This window comes from Pogoniulus pusillus, chromosome 30 (assembly GCF_015220805.1).
Source record: "Pogoniulus pusillus isolate bPogPus1 chromosome 30, bPogPus1.pri, whole genome shotgun sequence".
Classification (NCBI taxonomy): Eukaryota; Metazoa; Chordata; class Aves; order Piciformes; family Lybiidae; genus Pogoniulus; species Pogoniulus pusillus.
In genome coordinates, this window is record NC_087293.1 from 11291140 (window position 1) to 11314827 (window position 23688).

Below are 23688 nucleotides of genomic sequence, written 5' to 3' on the forward strand. Positions count from 1 at the left end.
CAGTTTGTTTGGACTGTTCTCAAAATGCTTTGGGCAAGAACTGATCACAACTCCGCTTGGTTTGAGAAGCGGCAAGTTGCACAGCACACATCCTGCTCTCTCAGGGGGCAGAGATAGGAGATGGAAACTCTGGAGTGCTAAATCCAACCCCATCAGCCAAAGGAGACTGAATTAAGTCACTGGTGGTGTGTACAGGGGCAGGCCAACCCTAGCATTCCCACTCCACAAATCAAAGCTCCATATTAAGGTTGTGTTTAAGCATTTCCAAGCTGATTTGGAGATGGAAGAAGCTGTATCACCACCACTGCCACTCTTATGTGGGTCAAAGCCACAAAGCAGACTCAAAGTCAAGCCAAATCAAACCAGCAGAGAGCAGAAGGCACTGAAAATAGTGTTTATTTGCAGCAGTGCTTGTGTTGTACAAGTGAACGTGGTATGAAGGTTCCACCCCTCATTCAACCCCTACATATGCTGACTTCAGAGGTAACAGCAGTTTGAGTTGACAAGCAGGAACAGTTCTACCCAAGATGATCTACTGGATTAAAGTTTGAGGTGATTACTAGAGTGCTTCCAGGGTCTTCAACACCACTGGATGGAAAGGTGTCACATACCTTTAAGTAGCTCAAATCTCACTGCACCCAAGAGGTGAGGTACATCCCTATGACCCAGCTGCCATAAAAGTGCAATTCCAACACTCACATTTAAACCAAAATCAACAGTATTTTTAGGGAAAAACTTCAAATTTTTTAGGGAGAACTTCAAATTTAATAAACCAAGAAGCATCAACTTGCACTTCACATTTGTACAAAACCATAAAGAAACCACCTGCAAAAAGACACATGGGCTAGCTAGCAAAAAAAAACCAAACCCAAAGCAACTAAACAAACCCCAAGTAACTAAAACCAAAGCCCTCAAACAACAAAAATGGTCCTCAGCAAGAGCACATACAGCTTATGGGAAAACAAATGCCCAGGTCTAAGTATTTTAACACTTAAAAATAACCAACTTGAATATCTTGTACAAAGAACACGATATAAAAAGCAGGTTAACTCCAATGGAACATTAAGGGGATACATATCTATGTATATACATATACACACATATGTATAGAAACTCTCCCAATACTAAAAGAGGCCATTGTGGTGAAGTTCCTAGCATTGCTGTTTCACTGGGAACTGGAAGGAGATGGATGTCCCTGACTGGGTGTGTTGGGATGGAAAAAATGGGTTTGTTTTCAAGAGAGAATGACTGCAATCAGAAGCTGAACTGACCAGTGAAGCTCGACAAGGTTATCCCAAGGCTTTTACATCCCATCTCAGTCATTAAGAGAAATAATTGTACTCAGAAAACACAATGTGGTGTCCAACCTGTGCAGGAAATAAGTTTCCCTCCTCGTTACCCTCAATATGAGGAATCATTAAAATGCCACTTTATCAGAACAGAGTGTAACACTTTGCTCTTAGAGGAAACAAAACCAAAAAGAAACCACCTGGGTTTGTACCATCCTACACTGATCCTGATGAATGCAGCAGTCCAGAGCTGTATTTACACGTGGCTCCAACCGGCGCTCTCCCCGTGCTAGCGTAAGGACACAACATGGCTTCCAGAAAGGCATTTCACATTGTACCAGACTTGCTGATTGCAGGCTTTTTTTTGTTGTTGTTTTGCTCATTTTTTCAGTAGCATCTTGGCAAAATCAGCATTGGACATCTTTTTAGGCTCCTCAGGGGGTTTGGATGAAGTTGCTGGTGAGTTCTGGACCATCCCATTCTCTGCTTTAGCCAAAGGGTGACTTTGGCGCTGTAGCGCACGAGGCATCATGGAAAGCTGTGTCCTTCCCTTCCCTCTCCTGCAGAGCAAAAAGTGACACTTAGAAACAGCCCAGTCCTCCCTGAACATCCTGGGGAAACACAAAGGGCTGGGTTTACCGAAAGAAGCTTTCCTCATTTTATTACTCCTGCCATTTCTTTCAGGAGTAATAGTGCAAAGCTTTCACTGGGCGCCGCCCAAATCCTGGCAGAACAGAACTGCCCCACAGTCATGGAATCAACCAGGTTGGAAGAGACCTCCAAGCTTATCCAGTCCAGCCTTTCACCCAGCCCTATGCAATCAACTAGAACAGGGCACTAAGTGCCCATCCAATCTTTGCTTGAACACCTCTAGGGATGGCAACTCCACCACTTCCCTAGGCAGCCCCTCAAAACGCAGCTCCATGTTTACTCACAGGGACACAGGACACGATGCTAAGCAGCAGGAGCATCCTGAAAGATGAAAGAGCAACTTCGGTGCTCACTGAGAACCATCATGGCTGGTTCTCCAGAACAAGAGCATGTGAAAATTCATTGCTCAGGTGCTAATGTCAGCCTCAGTGATGTAGGACAAGTGCAGTGGTTGTGACTTAGTACTCAGCTGTGCTGAAGCTGCAAACAGAAACCTGCATTCAGTTTTGGGCCACTCTAGGAAGAACACTGAGGTGCTGCTGTGGGTCCAGAAAAAAGGCAGTAAAGCTGGCAAAGGGTCTAGAGCACAAGTCTTGCAAGGAGCAGCCAAGAGAAGTGGGGTTGTTCAGCCTGGAGGAAAGGTGGCTGAGGAAATCTTCTGGCTCTCTACAACTTCCTGAAAGGAGGCTGGAGCAGATTGGTCTCTTTTCTCAAAGAACAAGTGAAAAGGCCTCAAGTTGCCCTAGGAAAGGTTTACGCTGGACACAAGGAACAGCTTCTTCCCCTTGAGGGCTTCCATGGCCAAGCTCATGCTGTCCAGGGCAGTGGTGGAATCCCCATCCCGGGAAGGGTTTCAAGGCTGCGTGGATGTGCTGAAGAACATGGTTTAGTGGGAGACCTGGCAGTGCTGGGTTAACAGTTGGACTTGATGATCTTAAAGGTCTCATTCAACCACAACAGTTCCCTACTTTGATGTCCCATGCCCAGTACTCTCAGTCCCTACAGATCTGTTTCTATTGATAATGAAATCTGCTTCTCATCAATCCAACAATCCAATTGTTTTTTCCATGGTTGAGCACCTTTTGAATGCTCTCTCTTATTCTAGAGGAGACTCCCACACCTTAGCACCTGAAGAAAAGCAGCACTGCCAGCCCCCTCTCACCAGTACTTACGCTCCGTACACAGGTCGGGGTACGGCAAACTGGGGAGCTTTGCCTGCCTCTGCCTTGTCGGGCAGCCTGCGGAGGGGTGGGTTGCTGATGGCCACCTTGATGACGTGCTCCTTCACTGTCAGTCCATCCATCTTCAGCACAGCCTGGGAGGCCTGAGCTTCATTTTCATATTCCACATAGGCCAGGCCCTAAATAAAGGAAAAATACAGGGACCTGCTGGAAAAGAGGCCAGTGGAGAGCGACAAGGGTGACTGGGGGGCTTGAGCATCTCCCCTATGAAAAGAGGCTGAGAAACCTGAGGCTGTTCAGTCTAGAGAAGACTGAGAGGAGATCCAATCAATGTGTACAAATATCTGAGAGGTGGGTGTCAAGTGGCTGAGGCCAATCTCTTTTCACAGGTCAGCAACAATAAACCAAGGAGCAACAGCTACAAATTGTAACGCAGAAGGTTTCACCCCAACATGAGGAGAAACTTCTTTACATGAGTGCAACAGAGCCCTGGCACAGGCTGCCCAGAGAGGTTGTGGAGTCTCCTTCTCTGGAGCCTTTCCAAACCTGCCTGGATTTCTGTGCAAACTGTCCTTGGTGATCCTGCCTTGGCAGGGAGGTTGGACTGGATGATCTCTGGACGTCCCTTCCAACCTCTAAAGTGCTGTGACTCTGTGAAAAAGGAGTGACCTAGGTTAGTTTTAGTGCCTTTTTTAAGTGCTTTTACTCTTGTGAATCATTTGGCTAAAGAAAGCTGTACAGGAAGCAGACCTGAACCTGGCCAAGTCCTTCTATTCTCCATTTAATTCTTTCCCACACATCTATAACATGCCATTTCTTGACTCTCATTTGTGATGCTCTAATTTGTGAAAGAAGAATTATGAAGAAAAAAAGGAAGCCAAAATCCCAGTAACTATAATGAGGTGTTGTGACAGTGGCAAGTCTTCACTCCTCAATGTGTATCATACATTCACCCAGGCTGAATCTGGTGTTGGGGCAGTTTAGATTCATAGTGGAAGAGAGTATAAATCAATCTGTAAAAGCAGAACAGGGAGATCTACACTCTCTCCTGTGATTCTTAACTCCTTGGGTGTGAGTTACAGCTTAGTGAAGTCCCTAAACACAGCCCCATTGCAGGCACCTTGTTTTCAAGGGCAGTGAACCCCATCTTGAGCATCTCCAGGAGCTCTACAGAGACTGGCATTGCTGTCCTGAGAACCCAGCAATAAAAGCCTTCTTTGTAGGACATGGATCAATGTAGACTTCACACTGCAACAGCTGCTAACCACAATGGTAAGCAGCTGCTGGTGCATCATCAGCAATGGGGTCTTATTCCCAGAACATGGACAAAAGGCCCTCCCCTTCTCAGAATCTGCTATGGCAGGATTCTAGCTGAGAGGCACCACCTCCCAGTTCTGCTGTTGCTATTATTCTAAATGATATCCAAATCCTTCAGCTTTATTTTTGGATTGTCCAGCTTCACATGAAAAACATCAGGTTTGGGGGACTTGGCAGTGCTGGGATAACATTTGGACTCGATGGTCTTCAAGGTCTTTTCCAATCTAAATGGTTCTGTGATTTTTATCTACCATTCTAAGTACCATTAGGTAGAATCCCAGCTCAGAACGTGGGTTGCAAGATTTGAGGTACACACAAGCTCTGTGTGCAACAGGAGCTGCACTTGAGATGCTGCCAAGAGCTAGAAAACACACACACACATCATCCCCAGGATGGCACCTGTTAAGTGCCCCACAGCAGACACAGCTGAGGTGTCAGGTAGAGTTTTGGAAGAGCAGCAGCTGCTTTAGAGTCTCTAATTTAACAAGGAGTCATTTATTCCAGGAGGGAAATAATGAGCCCTGTCAGGGAGAGTTGGGTCATTTCTCACTGGCAAATCTATTACTGCAGCAGGTGTTATGAACAATAGCCTCAAGGAACTGAGGAACAGGAGGAGGGGAATTGTTTCTGCCAGATGAACTCTATCTACTCAGTTACTTTAAAAACAAATAGCCTTTGCAAAACTTACTAAAGCCTATCTTTCCTGTACTCCAAGTGCTGTCAAACTTCCTACCTTGGGTTTTCCAGCTCTGTTGGTGACCAGTCGAATGTCTTTGACATTCCCATGAGCTTTGCAGACCTCTTCCAGCTCTTCTTTAGTGCAGGAAAATGGCAGACCCGAGATAAAGAGTTTGTGCTTCTCCAGGGTAGTGCTATATCTGAACACCTGAAGAAGTAAAATAAGCTGTTAGATACCAAACCAGCCAGAGACTCCAAGGATTTCCATCTATTACACCTCCAAAAGCTCAAAAAATTCTTTCCAGTGAGGGTGGTGAGACACTGGAACAGCTTGGCTGTGGATACTGCCTTCATGGAGGTGTTCAAGGCAAGGTTGGATGGGGTCTTGAGCAACCTGGACTACTGGAAAGTGTCCCTGCCCATGGCAGGGGAAATGAAACTAGATTTAGTTTCCCTTCCAACCCAAACCATTCTCAGATATTTGAGTTGAGACAAAAATACCTTAAAGCCACAGTAATATCTTGAAAACCAGCTGCATGTAAACAGACTACAGCAAGGACTTGTGATCTCAGAATCAGCTAGGTTGGAAGAGATCTCCATGATTCCTGTATACAGCTGTAAATATCTGCAATATATTGTACACATATGCTTGTAGATTGTGCTAAACTGTAAACAGAAAGATTCATTCCTTAAATTCCAGCCAGCTGAGTTGGTCTGGGCAATCTAGTGTGTGTGGGGAAAACTTCAAAATCACTACACTAAACAACTCTACTTACTTCAGCTGCTCCTCACCCAGACCTGTTCTTCAGACCTTTTACCAGTCTCATTCTCCTTTGAACATGCTGCAGCACCTCAGTGTGTCCTTCTTGGAGACTAGAGTCATAGCATGAACCAGGTTGGAAGAGACTTCCAACATCATTCAGTCCAACATAGCACCCAGCCCTGGCCAATCAACCAGACCATGGCACTAAGTGCCCCAGCCAGGCTTTACTTCAACACTTCCAGGGATGGCAACTCCACCACCTCCCTGGGCAGCCCATTCCAATGTCAATCACTCTCTCTGGCAAGCACTTCCTCCTAACATTCAGCCTAGACCTGCCCCAGCACAACTTGAGACTCTGTGTTCAAGAAAAGACTGGATGAGGCACTTAGTGCCATGGTCTAGTTGACTGGATAGGGCTGGGTGCAAGGTTGGACTGGATGATCTTGGAGGTCTCTTCCAACCTGGTTGATTCTATGATTCTATGTGTCCCCTTGTTCTGTTGCTGGTCACCTGGCAAAAGAGACCAACCCCACCTGGCTACAGCCTCCCTTCAAGGAGTTGTAGACAGCAATGAGCTCTGCCCTGAGCCTCCTCTGCTGCAGGCTGCACACCCCCAGCTCCCTCAGCCTCTCCTCACAGGGCTGTGCTCCAGGCCCCTCACAGCTTTGTCGCCCTCCTGTGGACACCTTCCAGCACCTCAACATCTCTCTTGAATTGAGGAGCCCAGAACTGGACTGGTGGCCTGAGCAGTGCTGAGCACAGGGGCAAAATAACCTCCCTTGTCCTGCTGGCCACACTGCTCCTGAGCCAGCCCAGGATGCCATTGGCTCTCCTGCCCACCTGGGCACACTGCTGCCTCATCTTCAGCTGCTATCTACCAGCACCTCCAGGTCCCCCTCTGCCTGGCTGCTCTCAGCCACTCTGGCCCCAGCCTGTAGCACTGCTTGGGGTTGTTGTGGCCAAAATGTAGAGCCCTGCACTTGACCTTGTCAAATCTCATCCCATTGGCCTCTGCCCACCCATCCAAAACTGAACACAGTACTAGAGAAGTGGTCCACGGTGGAAAGTGTTAAAAAAGTAACTCTGTAGGCATGGCACTTTGGTACATGGTTTAGTGGGCTTGGTGGTATTGGGTTGATGGTTGGACCTTAATGATTCTATGATTCTCAACATCTCTATCTCCTTCACAGTGAGGACAGCCACAGACCATGTCTTTCTGCTCCGTTGTAACTCTCTGAACATTAAGTTTTCCTGTGCAATAACTCCAAAGTGCCTACACCCACTGACTGTAAGACTACCCCTAGGACAGATCATTAACAAGTGCCAGTGAGTTGGGTAATAAATGCCCACAGCTGCTATGACTCAACTGAAAAAGTACTTTCCAGAGATTCTTGTGTAGGAATCTGAGCACATCACACCATTAGCAAGCTGCTCACACAAGATTTCTGCAAATTTAGATTAAATTGACATCAGTTCACATTAATGGTAAAGTAACATGAGATGCAAGAACTCCCAGAACACAGCTTTACTGCTGAGACACAGCATCACACAATCACAGGACTGCAGGGGTTGGAAGGGATCCCTGGAGATTGAGCCCAACAACCCTGCTAAGGCAGGGGCACAGAGAAGGTCATGCAAGAACACAACCAGATGGCCCTGGAATGCCTCAAGTGATGGAGAATCTACCACACCTCTCTGGGCAGCCTTCCACAGGGCTCCAGCACCCCTAAATTCAGGAAGTTCCTCCTGAGCTTTAGAAGAAACTTCTGATGTTCCAGTCTGTGCCTGTTATCCCTTGTCCTGTCACTGGGCACCACTGGAAAAAAGCCTGGTGCCATCCTCCTGACACCCACCCTCGAAGTATTGATCAGCATTGATCAGAGCCCACTCAGTCTGCTCTTTTCCAGGCTAAAAGGCCCCGATTCTCTCGCACCAGCGGTTCCAAGCTCCCTCAGCATCTCCACAGCTCTTGGCTGTCCCTTCTCCAGCAAGTCCCTGTACTTCTTGAACTGGGGAGTCCAGAATTTGACCCAAGAGTCCAGATATGGCCTCACCAGGGCCGAGTAGAAGGGGAGGACAACCTGCCTGCCACACTCTTCTTGATACACCCCAGATGCCATCAGCCTTTTTGGCCACAAGGGCCCGTTGCTGGCTCCTGGTGATCCTGCTGCCCACCAGGACTTCACTGCTCTGGAAACACAGCTCTGCTAAGTCTCCTACGGAGTCCCAGCTTTGAGCCTGCTGAAAGAAGGCAAGCTTACCTTAAAGTCTGGATTCTTGTTCTTGTCGATACACGGAGAAACAAACATTGGCCTTCCCTCCACAACCTGACGATCCAAGCCAAGAGCCTGGAGAGCAGACTTCTCTTCCTTGAATTCTACGTAGCAGTAGCCCCGGAAGGTGCCTTTGTTGCTGAAGACTGGACGGATTTCTGTCACCTCCCCACAGCTCTCAAAGAGCTCTTTCAGTTTCACCTCAGGATTGGCCATGCTGTAGGAAAGGTTGCTGACAAAGACAGTGACGTTATCTTTGCTGCTGTCGTGGAGAACCTTGGGGACGTCTTTTCGGCTGGTAGATGCCTTCTCCTTTTGGTTTGCTGGGTGATCTGGCTTCTCAGCTCCACTTCTTCCAAACAGCCCAGTTTCCACCTCCATGTACTCATCCATAACTGGCCCATCACCATCTCCCTTGTGCCTCTTGCTTGGCTGCTCTGCTGAGTAATGACATTAAAGCTTTACTAGAAAAGAAAACAAAACCATTTTGCTCACTGAAATCAAGCTGCTCTCCTGGTCCACCCTGGAGTTTGGCAGATGAAACCACAAATAAAGTGAAAGGTCCTGAAGACACCAAATTAAAACCTCCCTCAGGTTTTAAAGAATGAGTAACAAGTTGACCAAAAGAACAAAGATTTAAATAGAAGCAACAAGGCTATTTCCCCCCTCCATCCATTTTCTGTCAGCACCAATCTCTGATCCAGGGTTTTTGGTTTGTTTTTTCTCTTTATCTAATGTGAATTTATTTTTTTTTTAAAGAAATAAAAATCTAAAAGCTCCCAGAACTCCCCTGAGGGCAGCAAGCTATTAAAATCCTGTTACCAGCTTCCAAGAGACTGCCTCAGTACTGAACAACCCAAGTCAGACAGATGCCTCGGCATCATTTGATAAGTCAGGAAAATTACTTTCTTGGAAGACAAATAAAAATCACTATTTTAACGAATTAAACTATAAAAACCACCCTGCAGAATGTTTGTCAGTGCTAAACCTATACTTCTATTGAGCAATAACCACTCAGTCTTGCCTGCGTTTCATTACCACAAAGACCCCTTAGGAGAAAGAAACCCTGAAAAGACAGCAGCACTGAAGACACCAGAGATGGCATTTCCTCGTCTGCCTCTAACAGAGAGGAGACAACCAATAACCCTGTCATCAGAGGTTTAAAGTTTTCATTATTTGGGGGTTTTTTACCTTCTTCTTGTCCCCATTCTCCCTCATCATCATCATCATCTGCTTTGCGCTTGTCACCGAGCTTGGGTTTCTTAGCCTTTTTGGAAGCTTTTTTTTCTGCCCGAGCCTGCTTTCGTTGCTCAGCTTTCTCCTCCTCCTGCTTTGCCAGGGCAGCTTCTTTCTCAGCAGCCTACAAACACGCAACATTTTTCTCTTTAAGTGACTGCACAACATTTTCTGGAGTAAAATGTAGAGAGTTTTCTCCTGAGCTCTGTTAAACACAGGATCGTCATTTAAAGCGTATCTCAAATCCTTGTGTCCATGCAAAAAGGGAAAGAATAAAAGCAACAGGAGGTGAACCATCATTTTAGACTGAAATCAGTAATTCTGAGGGTTCAAGACAATTCAGGTTTGTCTAGAGATCAGTGCTGGGCCCAGTCCTGTTTCACATCTTTACTGATGACCTGGAGGAGGGGATTGAGTCCAGCATCAGAAAGTTTGCAGATGACACCAAGCTAGAAGCAGGTGTTGATCTGCTGGAAGGTAGGAGAGCCCTGCAGAGGGACCTGGACAGGCTGGATGGGTAGAGGCCAATGGGATGAGATTTGACAAGGTCAAGTGCAGAGTTCTGCACTTTGGCCACAACAACCCCATGCAGTGCTACAGGCTGGGGCCAGAGTGGCTGAGAGCAGCCAGGCAGAGAGGGAGCTAGGGGTGCTTATAGATAGTAGCTGAAGATGAGGCAGCAGTGTGCCCAAGTGGGCAGCAGAGCCAATGGCATCCTGGGCTGGCTCAGGAGCAGTGTGGGCAGCAGGACCAGGGAGGTTATTCTTCCCCTGTACTCAACACTGGTCAGGCCACCCCTGGAGTGGTGTGTCCAGTTCTGGGCCCCTCAATTCAAGAGAGATGTTGAGGTGCTGGAAGGTGTCCAGAGAACGGTGACAAAGTTGGTGAGGGGCCTGGAACACAAACCCTATGAGGAGAGGCTGAGGAAGCTGGGGGTGTGCAGCCTGCAGGACAGACCTCATTGCCGTCTACAATTTCCTGAAGGGAGGCTGTAGCCAGGTGGGGTTGGGCTCTTCTGCCAGGCACCCAGCAACAGAAGAAGGGGACACAGTGTCAAGTTGTGGTAGGGGAGGTCTAGGCTGGATGTTAGGAGGAAGTTGTTGCTAAAGAGAGTGATTGGCATTGGAATGGGCTGCCCAGGGAGGTGGGGGAGTCTCCATCCCTGGAGGTGTTGCAGCCAAGCCTGGCTGGGGCACTTAGTGCCATGGCCTGGTTGACTGGATAGGGCTGGGTGCTACGTTGGACTGGATGAGCTTAGAGGTCTCTTTCAACCTGGTTGATTCTGTGATTCTATTAGAGGTGTGACATCCAGACAAGCATGACCTTAATACAAGCATTTGCTAGAAACTTCTCAGGTAGCTCACAAGGAGTTCTGACCTTTGCTCTTTGTTCATTCACTCGAGCTAATCTGTTTTCTGTCTTTTGAACTGCTGCATCCCAGTCTTCCAGTGTTCCTAGAGGATCAAATAAATGGAAGTAAAAACAGTAAGTTCTTTGTGTTTATTACAATATTTTTTTAGGTTAAAAATACAAATATTGTAAAAGAAATATGAGTCAATTATTTGGACTTCACCTTAAAAGGTCTTTTCCAACTGAAATGATTCTGGTGCTAGGATTTTATGAATTCCATGATTCTATGAATTCACTGAATTCAATATTCACCATTACACATGAAAACTAACAAACAGCCTTCAAAGTAAACAAACCCTCAGCAGAGCAAAAAGCTCTCACTTTATAATAGACACTTCAAAAAGGCATGGAAAAAACCTAACCAGCAAGCTCCAAAATCAAGCCAGAAGAAGAAAAAGGGTAAAAAGAGGCAAAACAAGAGCTGCTTGTGTGTGCCACAGCAGTGAAAAGAAAAGAACACGACAAAGCACTAGATCAAATTCACTGGGCATCACATTGTACACTAACCAGAGCAGGTAAAATGAGATGATGTGCTGGGAGTTACCTTCTATCCTCTCCAGCGTCAGCAGTACCTCACACACATGCTCTGGGTAGTCACTGGTGCACTGCACAGCTCGGTGCAAGGCTTTCCTGCAGTGCTGAGTGTCCCCATGAGCTCTGAAGGAGGGAAAGAACAGCCATGAGGAGCCAACTCTCCACACTAGCAGTACAAGATAAGAGGTCACTATATTCTATGCCAATGGCTTCCCTTCTTCCCCAGTGAACACAACTCGTTGTTGGAATGCTTCTGAAATGCAGGGCAGGGCTGCTGGAAGAACCTCAATACCACACTGTAAACTCACATGAAGTGTACTCACACTAAGCAGCCAGGGTTTGCCTCAGGTAAGGAAACTAAAGAGTTAATCAACTCTTTAGAGAGTGGCCCTATGGAGAAGGACAGCTTGGGGGTGCCAGTGGATGAGGAGCTCAACATGAGCTAGCTCATGACCCAGAGCCAACCCTGTCTTGCCCTGATCCCCAGCAGCACGGGTGGAGGGAGGGGATTCTGCCTCTCTGCTGAGATCACACCTGAAGCACTGAGGTCAGCTCTGGAGTTCTCAGCACAGCAGGAACAGGGACCCGCTGGAATGGGGACAGAGGAGGCCACAACAATGATCAGAGGGCTGAAGCTCCTCTGCTGTGAGGCCAGGCTGAGTTGGGGTTGTTCAGCCTGAGACCTCTGAGCAGCCTTCCAGCATTTGAAGAGGGCTACTGAACAACTTTTTACAAAGGCACAGAGTGATAGGATGAGGAGTGATGGCTTCAAACTAGAAGCAGCTCAACTAAGATTAGATATGAGTAAGAAATTCTGCCCCATCAGGGTGGTGAGGCACTGGAACAGGTTGCTAAAGGAAACTGTGAGGGCTCCAAGCCAACTGTTCAAAGCCAGGCTGGATAGGGCCTTGAGCAGCTGGTCTGGTAGGAGGTGTCCCTGCCCATGGCAAGGGATACTGTAACTAGATAAGCTTTAAGGTGACTTCCAATCCAACCCATTCTGTGATTCTAACCAGCCCAGCTCTTACCTTTCCAAGTTGTAATACTCCAGCCACATGTTTGCATATTTGGCATTCCCTTTAGTCATGATGTTGTCCCAGAGCTCTCTGGCCTTCTGCATGTTGTTACACAAGCGGGCCTGAAACACAGCACCTGAAGCACTCAGTATGATTCAGTGATTATTCCACTGTTCCAGCTTGGAGCTAGTGTAGGAAGCACTAAGTTAAGCAGGATTTAAGGCAGGTTACAGCTTAGCATTCACTTCCAAGCCACCAGCCTGCTACCAAGCTGCTCACATGCCCCATGCTGAAGTCACAGCAGGGTAAACATGCTAACAACTGGCAGCTTCCGCCAAGGCAATGCAGGTTCACTCCTAAGATGCCACACTTCAAGCCTGAAGCTACACTTTGTGCTTGAGCAGTCCACACAGAGCAGGAGGAGATATATTTACTCATTAAAGTTACCCAGACAAAATGCCCAAGCACAGGAGGGATTGCATTTGGGGGCTGGGATGTTAAATTGATTGATTTTCCTCTACTCTAGGAAATTTACATACATTAAAATAGAAACATCACCTCAACTCTTGCCCAGTTCTGCATGATGGTGCAGGATGGATCTCCACTTTCACTGAACCCTGGGAATAAAAAACAAGCAAGTTTGTGGATGGCTCTTGGAAATGAAAAGTGTTTATTAAACAACCTCTACGCTGTAGATGAAATGTTTACATCTGCAGCTCTCTCCAAATGCTGCTGCAGGCACTTGAAGACAAGTTAAACATGGTGTGGAGAATTGGCCTTTTAAAACCCTCACTGTGAAGAAAAGAATGCAGTGGATGATTTAACTCACTCTCTTCAACTTCTTGTTTCAAGTACTCCACAGCACGTGCGAACGCAGACCGCAGCTCTTCTAGTTCTTTACTGGAGTCTGGAGTGAAAAAACACCACAGAATTGCCTTCAAATAATAATGTCATTTTCATCTCCCATCCATGAAAACCTCTTCCCTAACACCCAGTCAGGATTTTATTGGGAGGGGAGGAGGGAAGCAGAATGTGTTACTTCAGTAAAACACACAAAGAACCACCAAGTATTTCAAAGCTTCTTTGGGGCATTTTTACACTGGCACAAATCTGCTCTGTAGGCCAAGAGCTGCTTTTTAAAATCAACTGAATTCATATTAGTTGATAGACATCAGCTGGCCAGGAAGATAATTTCTATGGAATTACTGTTAAATTTTAAGATGTGTTATTAGTTTGAAAGAGGCACAGAACAGTGTAACTAATTCTTTACAGCAGTATTATACATACCTTGTGTGAAATCCACCCTTCTTCTCAGGTAATCAAGATAAGCCTGCCAGATTTCTACATAGTCTGTTGCCTGAATAAAACCTGCATTCAGAGCTTTTTCAAACATCTCTGAAAGAAAATGGGGGGAAAAAAAACACCACATAAACCTTTCCAATAGCAACAACACTGCTATCTACAGTACTCAGCAGAAAGAGATACCTGGCAGCTGTAGGAACAGAGGAATCACAGAATCAGTCAAGTTTGGAAGGGACCAGAAGGGTCAGCCAGTTCCAACCCCCCTGCCATGCCCAGGGACACCTCACACTAAATCAGGCTGTCTAGAGCCTCATCCAGCCTGGCCTTAAACACCTCCAGAGATGGGGCCTCAAGGACTTCCCTGGGCAACCCATTCCAGGCTCTCATGATTCTCATACTGAAGAACTTCTTCCTAACATCCAATGTGAATCGACCCATTTCTAGCTTTGTTCCATTCCCCCCACTCCTATCACTCCCTGACAGCCTAAAAAGTCCCTCTCCAGCTTTCTTGTAGACCCCCTCAAGATACTGAAAGGCCACAATAAGGTCACCTCAGAGGCCTCTCCTCTCCTGACTGAACAGCCCCAACTCCCTCAATCTCTCCTCACAAGAGAGAATCACAGAATGGTTTAGGTTGGAAGAGGTCTCAAAAATCATCCAGTCCCAACCCCCTGCCATGCCCAGGGATACCTCACACTAGATCAGGTTGCTCAAGGCCTTGAAAACCACAAAAAATCCTACATCTGGCAAATAGGTTCAGGAAGGGAATTTTAAGGCAGTTTAATACAGTAATGGTCAAGCAAATTGTTTGTAGCTTGCTCAGAACTGAAGCTGCTCAGCCAAAGCTGCTTTGCTCTGCTACCACAACTCTTGCACTTCACCAGCAGGATGAAAACAAATCCTGCAGCATCCTGGTTGTTAAACATTAGGGTGCAAACAGCAGTTCTGTACTCCACAGTTTTAACTGAGATGGTCTTTCCTTACCAGAAATAATGCTGTGATCAACTCTATGCCTCTCCATCGCCAGGAGGTATCTAATCCACAGCCCAACAGTCCAGGGACAGTTCCTAACAGCACGGTCATGAGCAGACAGGACCAACTCTTTCACTTTCAGCTGTTGGTCCTAAAATAACCACACAACACAGTTTAGGCTCCTGTTAGCCAGAGAAACCACACAACACAAACAGCTGCTTCTAAAGAGCCGTAAAAACAGGACTTCTGTTTTCAATCTGAAAAGACAAGATGGGCATTTTGGCAATAGGCATGAAAGGGAACCCAGGAGGTTCTCTCTTGAAAGTAGGAGAAACTTCTTTGGTGTGAAGGTGTTAGAGCCTTGGAGCAGGATGCCCAGAGAAGTTGTGGAGTCTCCTTTTCTGGAGAGATTCCAAACTTACAGTAAAAGGTCCAGGTAAGAGACACAGAGCACTGACATAGGCTCCCCAGAGAGGTTGTAGAGACTCCTTCTCTGGAGCCTTTCAAGGCCTGTCTGGATGTGTTTCTGTGTCACCTGAGCTAGATTGTATGGTCCTGCTGTGGCAGGGGAGTTGGACCCAATGATCTCCTTGGGTCACTTCAAACCCCTGACATCCTGTGATCCCATGACATTATAATCCTGGGCAAGCTGGTATAAGTGACCCTGCTTTAGCAGGAAGGTTGGACCAGATGATCTGCAGAGGTCACTTCCAACCCCCATCACTCTAGGATCCTGTGATTTTAAAGTCTATACTGCTGAAAATCCATTGAGCACTTTAAAACCAGAAAAGATCAGCTCAGGAGCAACACCAACAAGAAGTCCATGCTGCACTCAGTCTACAACACCCAACTGTCTGCTTCTAACCAAGCCAATGTTCTGTCAGTCAGATAAATCGCAAAGGCCCAGAGTAAATTCCCATCTGTTCTTAGTATATTAAAAGAGATCATAAATCAACCAGGTTGGAAGAGACCTCCAAGATCATCCAGTCCAACCTAGCACCCAGCCCTATCCAATCAACCAGACCATGGCACCAAGTGCCTCATCCAGCCTTTTCTTGATCACCTCCAGGGACAGTCACTCCACTACTTCCCTGGGCAGCCTACTCCAATGGCAAAGGAAAGGATACAAAGAACAGGATGCACACATGGTCTAATAAAGCAGAATCACAGAATCAGTCAGGTTGGAATAGACCTTCAAGATCATCTAGACCAATCTTTTACCCAACATTATCTACTCAATTAAATCATGGCACCAAGTGCCTTATCCAGTCTCTTCTTAAACACTTTCAGGGACAGTGACTCCACCTCCCCAGGCAGCCCCTTCCAATGCCAATCACTCTTTCTGTGAAGAACTTCTTCCTAACATCCATCCTAACCCTGCCCTGGCAGGTGCTCTTCCACTTGCAACCTGCTGCCTGAAGCTGGCAAGAGACTGAGACAGAGCAGCTCAGCCTAGCTTCCTGTAGAGAGTTACACTGATCTCAAAATTAAGAGACCTTCTGTGCACATGAAAGCCCTGCCTCTCAAGTCCAACATGCTTTTCAAACGGCACTAACTAGCTCACATGCACTATAGGCTGAACATCTGGGTTCACTTCAGCTAGTTAGTAAATTAGCAGTTTGTCCCTTCTGTTCAGGAGAGTGCTGGCAGCCCTCAATCACCTTCATTAACTCATCTGTGTCTCCTGAAGGACAGGCAGGTTCCCCAGTGATTCAGCACTGAACTGCTTTTCTTCTACCTTCTGCAGGCAAAAGAGGGCTTTTGTCCCTCAAAAGCAATGCCTGTGGATGAGATGCTACCAGAGACAATGCCAGGGCCGACAGTACAGCTGGTTACACCTCTCTGCCAGGCAGCACAAGCCTTGATGCTCACCCCTAATTTAACTGTTAGGGGGAAAACTGAGGAAATACTCACTTGATCAATAAACACACCACTGAAACAAGGAAAAAGGCAAAAGAATCCTGGAATGGTTTGAGTTGGAAGGGATTTAAAGGCCACCTAGTTCCAAACCTTTGCCATGGGCAGGGACACCTTCCACTGGATGAGGTTGCTCAAGGCCTCATCCAACCTTGAACACCTCCAGCAAGGGGGAATCTCCAACCTCCCTGGGCAATCTGTTCCAGTGTCTCACCACTCTCACTGGAAAGAACTTCTTCCTAATCTCCAATCTATATATGCCCTCTTCCAGCTCAAAGCCACTGCCCCTCATCCTAAAAGATGAGGTGAAAAGCAGTTACTGAATAACTTAAGGGACAAGATGCAGGCAGACCTTTCTGGTCATTCCCTTAAGATGAAAAGAACAAAACTCAGCACCACACTCCAGGCAAATAAACCTACAAGCATCTGGGTTTTTTCCTTACCAGATACTGATTGTAGCGTGCCCAAAGATCTGGCACAAGGCAGTTCTCAGCCAAAGCCCTCTCGTAGATCAGCTGAATACGAGCTGGATCACCTGCCTTCATTTCAAAATCGATGTAAGCTTGATACTCTGCAAGCTTTGGTGTTTCAGCACCCAGCTGGAAAACAAACAGGGACAGAAAAAGTTCAACTCCTCTAAACAAAGCATGAGATTAAAAGAGTTGTTACTTAAGAGCAGGTCGCATGCAAAATTCCACACAAGAGCCATACAACGCTCCTAAGTGTCAACAGCTTTTGGTTTTCAGGTCTCTCTGCCCACCACACCCTGCTTCTGAAGCCATTCAGATCCCTACTTTTGGTTCCTTTTAGCCCAGAATGCTGGAGGAAGCAGGCAAAGTACTTGTGTACCTCGAGGTGGCCCAACACAGTTAACAGAATCAATAGTTTCCAGTACACCCAGTCGTGAGGCTTCCTGCATACTGCTCACAGCTGGAAAAGCCACCTAACAATACTCAACTTCCTCTCTGTGGCTAGAAAAATAGTTAAAACGTGGGAAAAAAGAGAGAAAAAAATCCTCCAAAAGCAATTAGCTGTTAAAGCAAGGTGTAAGTAACAGCATTACCAGTGCCTCTTCATATGGTTTGTACTTCTCCAGCTGCTGTAAAGCTTTCTTGTAATTCTTTATTGTTGCTTCTGATATTGGTTCTTCTGACCACTCCTGATATTCAGCATATGAAGCTTCCATATCTATTAGAAGCCATAAAACTCCATCAGTAACACTCACTAGACTTGACCAACAAACTAAAGAAACAGAATTCAACCTGTGCTTCACTCTAACATCTTTATTTCACTCTTACACACTTGTATTTTTGTACCATTAAGTGTCACACACTTAAAGGGTTCAGACATTTCAGCCTACAGAGTGCATAATGCAAACTTAGGGCTAGTTGTATCCAAGCTACTCATTTTTGACTCAGAAAAGCAAAAAAGGGGTTAAGATTTAACCAAAGCTTCAAAGAACAGAACCCAAATATCTTTCAATATGCAAACAAAGAAGTCAAAGAACTGTGCTGAAGTTCCTCCTGTAAGTAAAGCAGCAAGAAAAGGGATTCAGGTGGTTTAAAGTATGAATCAGGTAGGGAGGATTTGATCAATGCAGCTGGCAGGGTGTACCCCCTACCAAGAAAGCTTCTTAGGTAGTGAGTTCCTAGTTCTCAGTGGTATTTTGTGCCCATCACTTATAATTTAAATAGCCTCCCAATACGTACTGAAGAAACAGATTAAAGCAAGTCTCAGTGAGCAAGGCTATTTCTGAACAAAAGGGACCTGTGCATCATTCAACATGGCCTAAAGACAAGACACTGATTAGAGCATCCCCAAATGCCACAGCTTATCCACAGCATCCCTCCAGCTCTTACCTAACAGTGGGATCCCCAGCTGGCGCCTGAACAACGTGTGGATCTTCTCAAGCTGGCTGCAGAGCATCTGCTGCTGCTCAGGAGATGGAATGCTGCCAGGAGCTGGCTGCAAACAGAAGGATTGATATTTAATCAGTTCCCTCAAGCCTGAGCTGATGAACACGATGGGGTACTGGCTACAGACTTGGGAGATCTAAGCTCCAAGTGACTGCACGATCCCGTGAAGGACAGGTGCAGCCAACTTGGGTTTCAGGCCACCTGGAAACTGCTACTCAGAAGCTAGTGAAGGTGGAAAGCTTTCCTCACTGAGAGCTGACACATGCATGGGGGAATGGTAGCCTGAAACAGAAGCAGCAGGTGATCTCTCCACTCACAAAACCACTGGGCTGCCAAATAGCTTCTCAACAAATCTCTAGTGTGTGCAGAGATGATTTAAAGCTTCCAGCTTGCTTTCTACTTGTGAATGAAAGGGGGTTCTCCTGTTACTCTTTTGTCAGAGCACTATAAAGAATGGGGTTGGAAAGGACTTTTGAAGATATATCTAGTTTCACTTCCCATATTGTGGGTAGGGAGGTCTTAACTTGCACATCTTAGGTAGTAAGCTACAAAGTAAATGCAAATATTCACACAGTGGTCATCCTGTGAAGGTGTCTTTGGCAGATTGTCAAATGTGTGGTCCAGGGATACTATCATGGAAAGTCACAAAAAAAGTGAAACAAAGAATGAGATAAAAGCTGAATAGCAGCCTTCAAGTATCTGAAGGAGGGCAACAAGAAAGCCAGGAAGGGATTTTTCCACAAGGGCATGTAGTAATAGAATGAAAGAGAATGGACTGAAGCTGAAGGAAGGGAGATTTAGACTGGAGATCAGAGAAGATACTCTTTACAGTGAGGGTGCTGAGACTCTGGAATAGGCTGTCCAGGCAGATTGAGCATGCCTCCTCCTTGGAGGTGTTTAAGACCAAGTTGAATGAGGCCTTGAGCAACCCTGGACTAGTGGAAGGTGTCCCTTCCTATGACTAGTGGTTGGAACTAGATGATCTTAGAGACCTCTTCCAACTCAACCCATTCTGTAATTCTATGATGTAGAAAATAGTCAAGCATGTTTGCTTTCCAGACTGTGTCAAAGAATTCACTGCTAATCAGGTTGATTAATTACAAAGCTACTCAGTTTTACAGAATAGCTTAGGTTGAAAGGGACCTTAGAAATCATCTACTCCATCCCCTCTGCCATGGGCAGGTAACCTCTCAGCTAGACTCAGCTGCTCAAGGCCTCATTCAACCTGGCCTTCAACACCTCTAGAGACAAGGCATCCAGACTGCCTGGGCAGCCTATTCCAGAATCTCAGCACCCTCCTATCAAGATCTGGTGTAACCCTTCTCTCTCTCAGCTTCAAACCATTCCCTCTTGTCCCATCTGATGAAAAAAATCAGTCTTGTCAGTTCGAGCTGAAGGAGCAGAGTGAAACTTTGCTTCTGAGGATGAGATTTTATGATCTTATTTCAAAATAAATCCACACCAGTACATCCATTAAACACCTCAGAGCAGAGACTCAGCTCCTACAGCCCAGAACAACCAACGGGGCGACCCTACAGCCTCTTATCAGGCTGATGAAGAGGCTGCAGAAGCAAGGAGCTGTGATGAGAGCCCAGGAGGGAAGCCTTACCTGTGCTGTCTCCAGTATGGCATTCTCAAACTCCCTGTAAGCCTCCCACAGAGCCGTGCCCTTGGTGACGTGCAGCCCCACCGCCGTGAGGGCTCTCTCGAATATGGAGCGCACCTTCTCGATTCCTCCCTCCTGCCCAATGCCACCGATGGAATACTGGGCATATTCCAACCAAATCTCAGGACCTGCACCAAAGTTACAAGGAACAGATGACCTAAGCTCCTCAACAACCACCAAAAAGACAACTCTCTGCCTCCCCAAACCCCTGTTTGCTGCAGATGAAAAAGACGAATCTCCGCCTCCCGAAAATCATCGTTTTCTGCACATAAATCAACCCAATTTCTTCAGCAGCAAATGTAATGAAGTTGCAACGTTTCCACAGACAGAAATTATGGGATGTTCCAGAGGAGCTGTTGCACAGGGCAAGCAGCAGCAGAGACAGCACTAACCAAAACAGAAAATAGGAGCAGGCACAAGCCTTTTAGAAGCATCTGCTTTCCTCACAAAACAGATACAGACTCCCCCCAGTCAAGTGCCACAGCACTCTAAGGGCCTCCAGTAAATAACACAGAAAGCATTCTTCAAGTGAGCTGCTGCTCAGAGATTCGAGGAGCACAAAACACAGATTTAAATCTCTCCAGAACATTCATTCTGAAGAGTTTTAAACCCTGCATAACTCTGGAATGGCTTTAATAACCCCAAAGCCTCAGAAAAAGAGAGGCTCGCTTCACACAAATAATTTTTGTCCCATTCCTACAGCTTAAAAGAAGAAATTCCTGGGAAGAGACATAAGCTGAACAAGACCCAAATGATTTGGGGGATGATGGTAACAACTTACAGATGTAGTCTTTCACAGCTCTCTCAAACAGCTCGTACACTTTCTCTCGCTCAGAGCTTTCAGAAGCCATTTTTATTTCATCCTTCAACCAGTCCAGCCAAATTTCTGAAAGGAAGGGGTTCAGAATACATCACCAATGCTCACAAAAAAACAAACAACCCAAGTTGAATCCACTTCAATTTTTAATGAGAGCTCTCAGTAACAGACTTCAAAAGAGAAGAGGGACAAGGGGGAGAAGAGAGCAGTTTTAGCCTCCACAACTGCTCCCCACTAATTGATACTAAACAAATCCATTTCCTTTCAAGACAGTAAAGCTTGCAGGCAGAAGTTGCAAGCAGCAATTTATCATTACCTTGGGCAAAGGACCAGTATGTACCAGTAACCAAACAAGCACCAGGAGTATGCCTGCTCCTCACGCTTTTACAAGACACAGTAAATGGCTTCAGTTTCCACATGCACATAAGGAAACTTCCCCTTGCCAAGGCTAAAAGCACAGTGGCAGAGCAGCCCCTGCAATATTTACACTGTATCTGTGTTATGAATTAAAAAAACCCACCCACTTTAAGGGCGACCTACAACTTCCATCAAGATAGTACTTGTTTGGTTGCTACCTACAACTTCCATCAAGATAGTACTTGTTTGGTTGCTTGACTGTGCAATTCAACTCGTGGCAGAGGTTTGTCTGGGCTCTGAGTCACATTCACCAAGAGACTGGAGTGGTTTTAGTGCTGCTGTCCCACAGCTGTGTGTTACCAGCCTTAGAGCCAAGGCAGCATAGGCAAATATCATCAAATCAGTCAGGGATGGAAAGGACCACAAGGATCATCTAGTTCAAACCCCCCTGCCATGGACAGGAACACCCTACCCTAGATCAGGGTCATCCGTCCCTAGGCTACAGCAAGTCACATCCCGGCAGCAACATCTCAGCTAAGAGACAGACCAGGGACTGGAGCAGGTGGACACACAGAAACACCCCTCCCAATCCCACATTCCTGCAGCAGACCTTGACAGAGGGCGAGGCAGGATACCACAGTCACAGGCAGCAACAACTCCAATTCCTGCCACAGGCTCACTACCCTGTGCCTGCCAGGGGCCAAGCTCAACGCTGGCCACCAATATCAGCAGCATGCAGAGTTGAAGAAGCCCCAAAGTGATTTTTAAGGCTCCTCTGGACTGGATACCATTGATGAAGTCTGGCACAGACATGTTACATAATCACTGAAGCAAGAGCATTCTATAAGGGTAAGCTTTTATAAGCTTGAACTGTGACCAGCTGCAACAGGAGGAGAAGATGCTCTGTACCTTCGGTAAGGGGGAAGAGCTCACTCATCTTCTGGCGGGCTCGTCTGAGCTTGATCAGCTCTCCCTCCTGGCGCAGCAGCTTGATCAGATCCAGGTGACAGTTATAGTCAAAAGCATTGATGGAGAGCTTTAAAAAATAAATGACAAACCCTTTCAGGGCACCTTCAAGCGATGGACAACCAAAACAGAGGCTCATCTTCTCTCCCGGGGCACATAAACCTCACCGTGTGTTCAAGTAGCAAAGACAACATCCACCACGGTGCACAGCGCAGCACAAAACTACAGTACTGCTCGCCAGATGCTTTCAGGGCACAAGTAGACACTTACAAGAAACGCTTTCGAGTTGAAAAGAGCTTGGAAGTTAACGTTAAGAGCTGAGCTTACGGCTCTAAAGGTTACTGCTGAGCAGAGCAAATGCCACCAGCTGGGAATACAGCAGGTAGAGGAGCTATAGAACAGAATTCCTTCAGGTCGTATTCATGGATCTTTCCCAACAATGGGCTTAAAAGGATGGGTGTGCTTTAAATTACTTCAAAAGGCAATTAAAAATACCCGGCAGCTAAATAAGTGGGTTTTTTTCCAACGAGAGCAAGCTAAGAGGCTTGGACAAGACCTCCACAACTCCCTTCCGACCCTTACTAGTCTGTGGTTTTGTGGAAGTGCCCAGTAGGGCTCTTCTGCCCAGCCTCCCTCTCACAAAACAGCTCCCGGAGGCTCAGTTCCCGCTCCAGACTCCGCACTCCCGCCTCAGCGGATCCCAACGCGATGAACTACACCAGCAGCCACGGCTGCTCTCCCGACACTGCCGCCGTTACTCCAACGGTAAGCCGCAAAGAGAGAGACCACACGGAGGCCAGGGCGCGCCTATCTCGGAGATCTCCCGGAAGGAGCCCTCGGTTCGCCGGTTCCTCCGGACGAGCCCCCCCCAGAGCCCCGGGGCTGCTCCTGTGGCCGCTCTCGAGGGACGCCCGCGGCCGCCGCGTCTCTCACAGCGAGGCGGACTCGGGCTCCCGGCGCAGAGCCCAGCCTAGCCCGGCCTCCAGCGCCGCTTTCCCTGGCCTAGGAGCCTGGTCCGAGCAGAAGCAGAGCTGCTGCCCCACAACCCCCTCCCCACGCCGCCGCCGGCTCAGCCGGGCCCCACCTGCTCCTCTAGCCGCTGGATCTCAGCCTCGTTCTCTTTCTCCTCATCTTCGCCATCACCAGATGAGTCTGAATCGCCCTCATCCTCTGAGTCTCCTCCCGACTCAGGGTCGCCCTCCGGCAGCCGTTTCTCCTCCTCTGCCGCCACTGCAGCCGCCTCGGCTCCCGCCGCCGCCATCTTATGCAGCTCCCTCCGCAGCCAGCCGCGCTTCGCCGGCCGACGGAGCTGTCCTAAAGGCGCCTGTCCCAACACTGCATGCCGCTGCCGGACGAGCGCTGCAAGGAAAGCGGCGAGCGGCCTTACTCAGCATCCAGCGTTCGGCTTCGCACCGAGACCGCGCTGC

At 47.2% G+C, this 23688-nt stretch overlaps 1 protein-coding gene across 3 annotated transcripts; it reads right to left on the reverse strand.

Moving 5' to 3' along the window:
* Window positions 1–378: 378 nt before the first annotated feature.
* Window positions 379–23688, reverse strand: SART3 (spliceosome associated factor 3, U4/U6 recycling protein). 3 transcript variants are annotated; one of them, XM_064169035.1, is made up of 19 exons: window positions 23346–23686; window positions 22205–22331; window positions 20903–21007; window positions 20065–20249; window positions 18399–18504; window positions 17603–17727; window positions 16983–17138; window positions 14635–14773; window positions 13636–13743; window positions 13178–13255; window positions 12907–12965; window positions 12361–12470; window positions 11343–11455; window positions 10766–10842; window positions 9344–9512; window positions 8141–8589; window positions 5172–5324; window positions 3113–3300; window positions 379–1849 (listed from the first exon to the last, which is right to left on the reverse strand). In XM_064169035.1, exons 1-19 carry the CDS (start codon window positions 23520–23522, stop codon window positions 1669–1671), a joined length of 2805 nt encoding a protein of 934 aa, XP_064025105.1. In that variant the 5' UTR covers window positions 23523–23686; the 3' UTR covers window positions 379–1668. The 3 variants fall into 3 exon arrangements, with proteins under 3 accessions (XP_064025105.1, XP_064025104.1, XP_064025106.1); XM_064169034.1 differs by having other exon boundaries at window positions 8141–8592; XM_064169036.1 differs by having other exon boundaries at window positions 1761–1849; window positions 3103–3300; window positions 8141–8592; window positions 23346–23688.

Bases quoted from the DNA above. Each gene is read 5' to 3' on its own strand.
- SART3 (XM_064169034.1), bottom strand. From the start codon at position 23,522: ATGGCGGCGGCGGGAGCCGAGGCGGCTGCAGTGGCGGCAGAGGAGGAG. The intron at 13,744-14,634 runs GTAAGGAAAGAC...ATTTTCTTTCAG, and splicing joins TGATCACAGCATTATTTCTG to AGATGTTTGAAAAAGCTCTG. The intron at 10,843-11,342 runs GTAACTCCCAGC...TTGATCCTCTAG, and splicing joins GACGCTGGAGAGGATAGAAG to GAACACTGGAAGACTGGGAT.